This window comes from Etheostoma spectabile, chromosome 22, assembly GCF_008692095.1.
Source record: "Etheostoma spectabile isolate EspeVRDwgs_2016 chromosome 22, UIUC_Espe_1.0, whole genome shotgun sequence".
In the NCBI taxonomy this organism is placed as follows: Eukaryota; Metazoa; Chordata; class Actinopteri; order Perciformes; family Percidae; genus Etheostoma; species Etheostoma spectabile.
In genome coordinates, this window is record NC_045754.1 from 16,477,782 (window position 1) to 16,478,723 (window position 942).

The following is a 942-nucleotide window of genomic DNA, read 5'->3' on the forward strand; positions in this document are numbered from 1 at the left end:
AAAGAATTGATGGAAGAATACTGTCTTTTGAAAACCAATACTCTACACCTTTAATAGCAATCTTTTGTTACTTTCCATGGTGATTTCTTTTTCCTTTCAGAACCTCTCTACACATTACAACATACAAAAATACTCAACTTAATGAAAATAAATGAAACACTGAAACATGGTTCATACTCATATTGTGAACAGGTTATTACAGTACCTTCTTTTCTTGGTAGAAGTATGTGAGTACAGGGAAACGTCCTTTGCTTCTGAACTTGGAACTCCCCACAATGATAGGCTTACTGGCGGTTATGGGAACATACAGGTCCCGTGGATATGTCTCACACACCTCAAAAACCAAACACAAAACATACACACAATTTATTGGCAGATGTCTCCTGGTTTGTGAGCATTGGTATTTCTCTGAACAGTGAAACATGGTGCTGTTAACTAAATCCATTAATCGATTAGTTCAAAACAGAGGATTCCACCCTAAAAACTACTCTAGTAACTGTAGTTTGGGTTCTGCACTTTACTGCAAGTAATCATTTCTTTACAGTTTAAATTTTGGATTGGAGCTCTGCTTGTCTGTCATTTCCGAGTTGGAGGTGAACAGTGAAGCTCCAGCACCCTCTTATGGACATATGTGCATCATATTTTCACCTTGTGTAGTTTTTCCAATATACTGTGTTGACTCATTCCCTACACTACCACCAAGCCTGGACAACGTTTACACAAAACACAAATAATACTGACTGTCAGAAAATACAACTGTGCCATATGTGTGACTTTACTGCTCTGTAATCATGTGACATCACCAAACTACCTACTCCTTGGGAGTTCTTGTCTTTGTAGCATGTGTTGTTTATGGCGTACAGAGAGAGTGCCAAGGTTCAACAAGTCCAGCTTTAACGGGGCCGAGTGCTTGCTGGGTACAATTTGGGAGCTTTTTTTTTT

At 38.7% G+C, this 942-nt stretch overlaps 1 protein-coding gene across 1 annotated transcript in view; it reads right to left on the reverse strand.

Annotated features, from left to right (window-relative positions):
• Positions 1–942, reverse strand: part of mtmr6 (myotubularin related protein 6) — a 14,085-nt gene that overhangs the window by 6,971 nt on the left and 6,172 nt on the right. Inside the window, exon 5 of the mRNA XM_032503747.1 lies at positions 206–334. Coding sequence (XP_032359638.1) covers positions 206–334 — 129 coding nt within the window. The remainder of the gene's footprint in view (positions 1–205; positions 335–942) is intronic.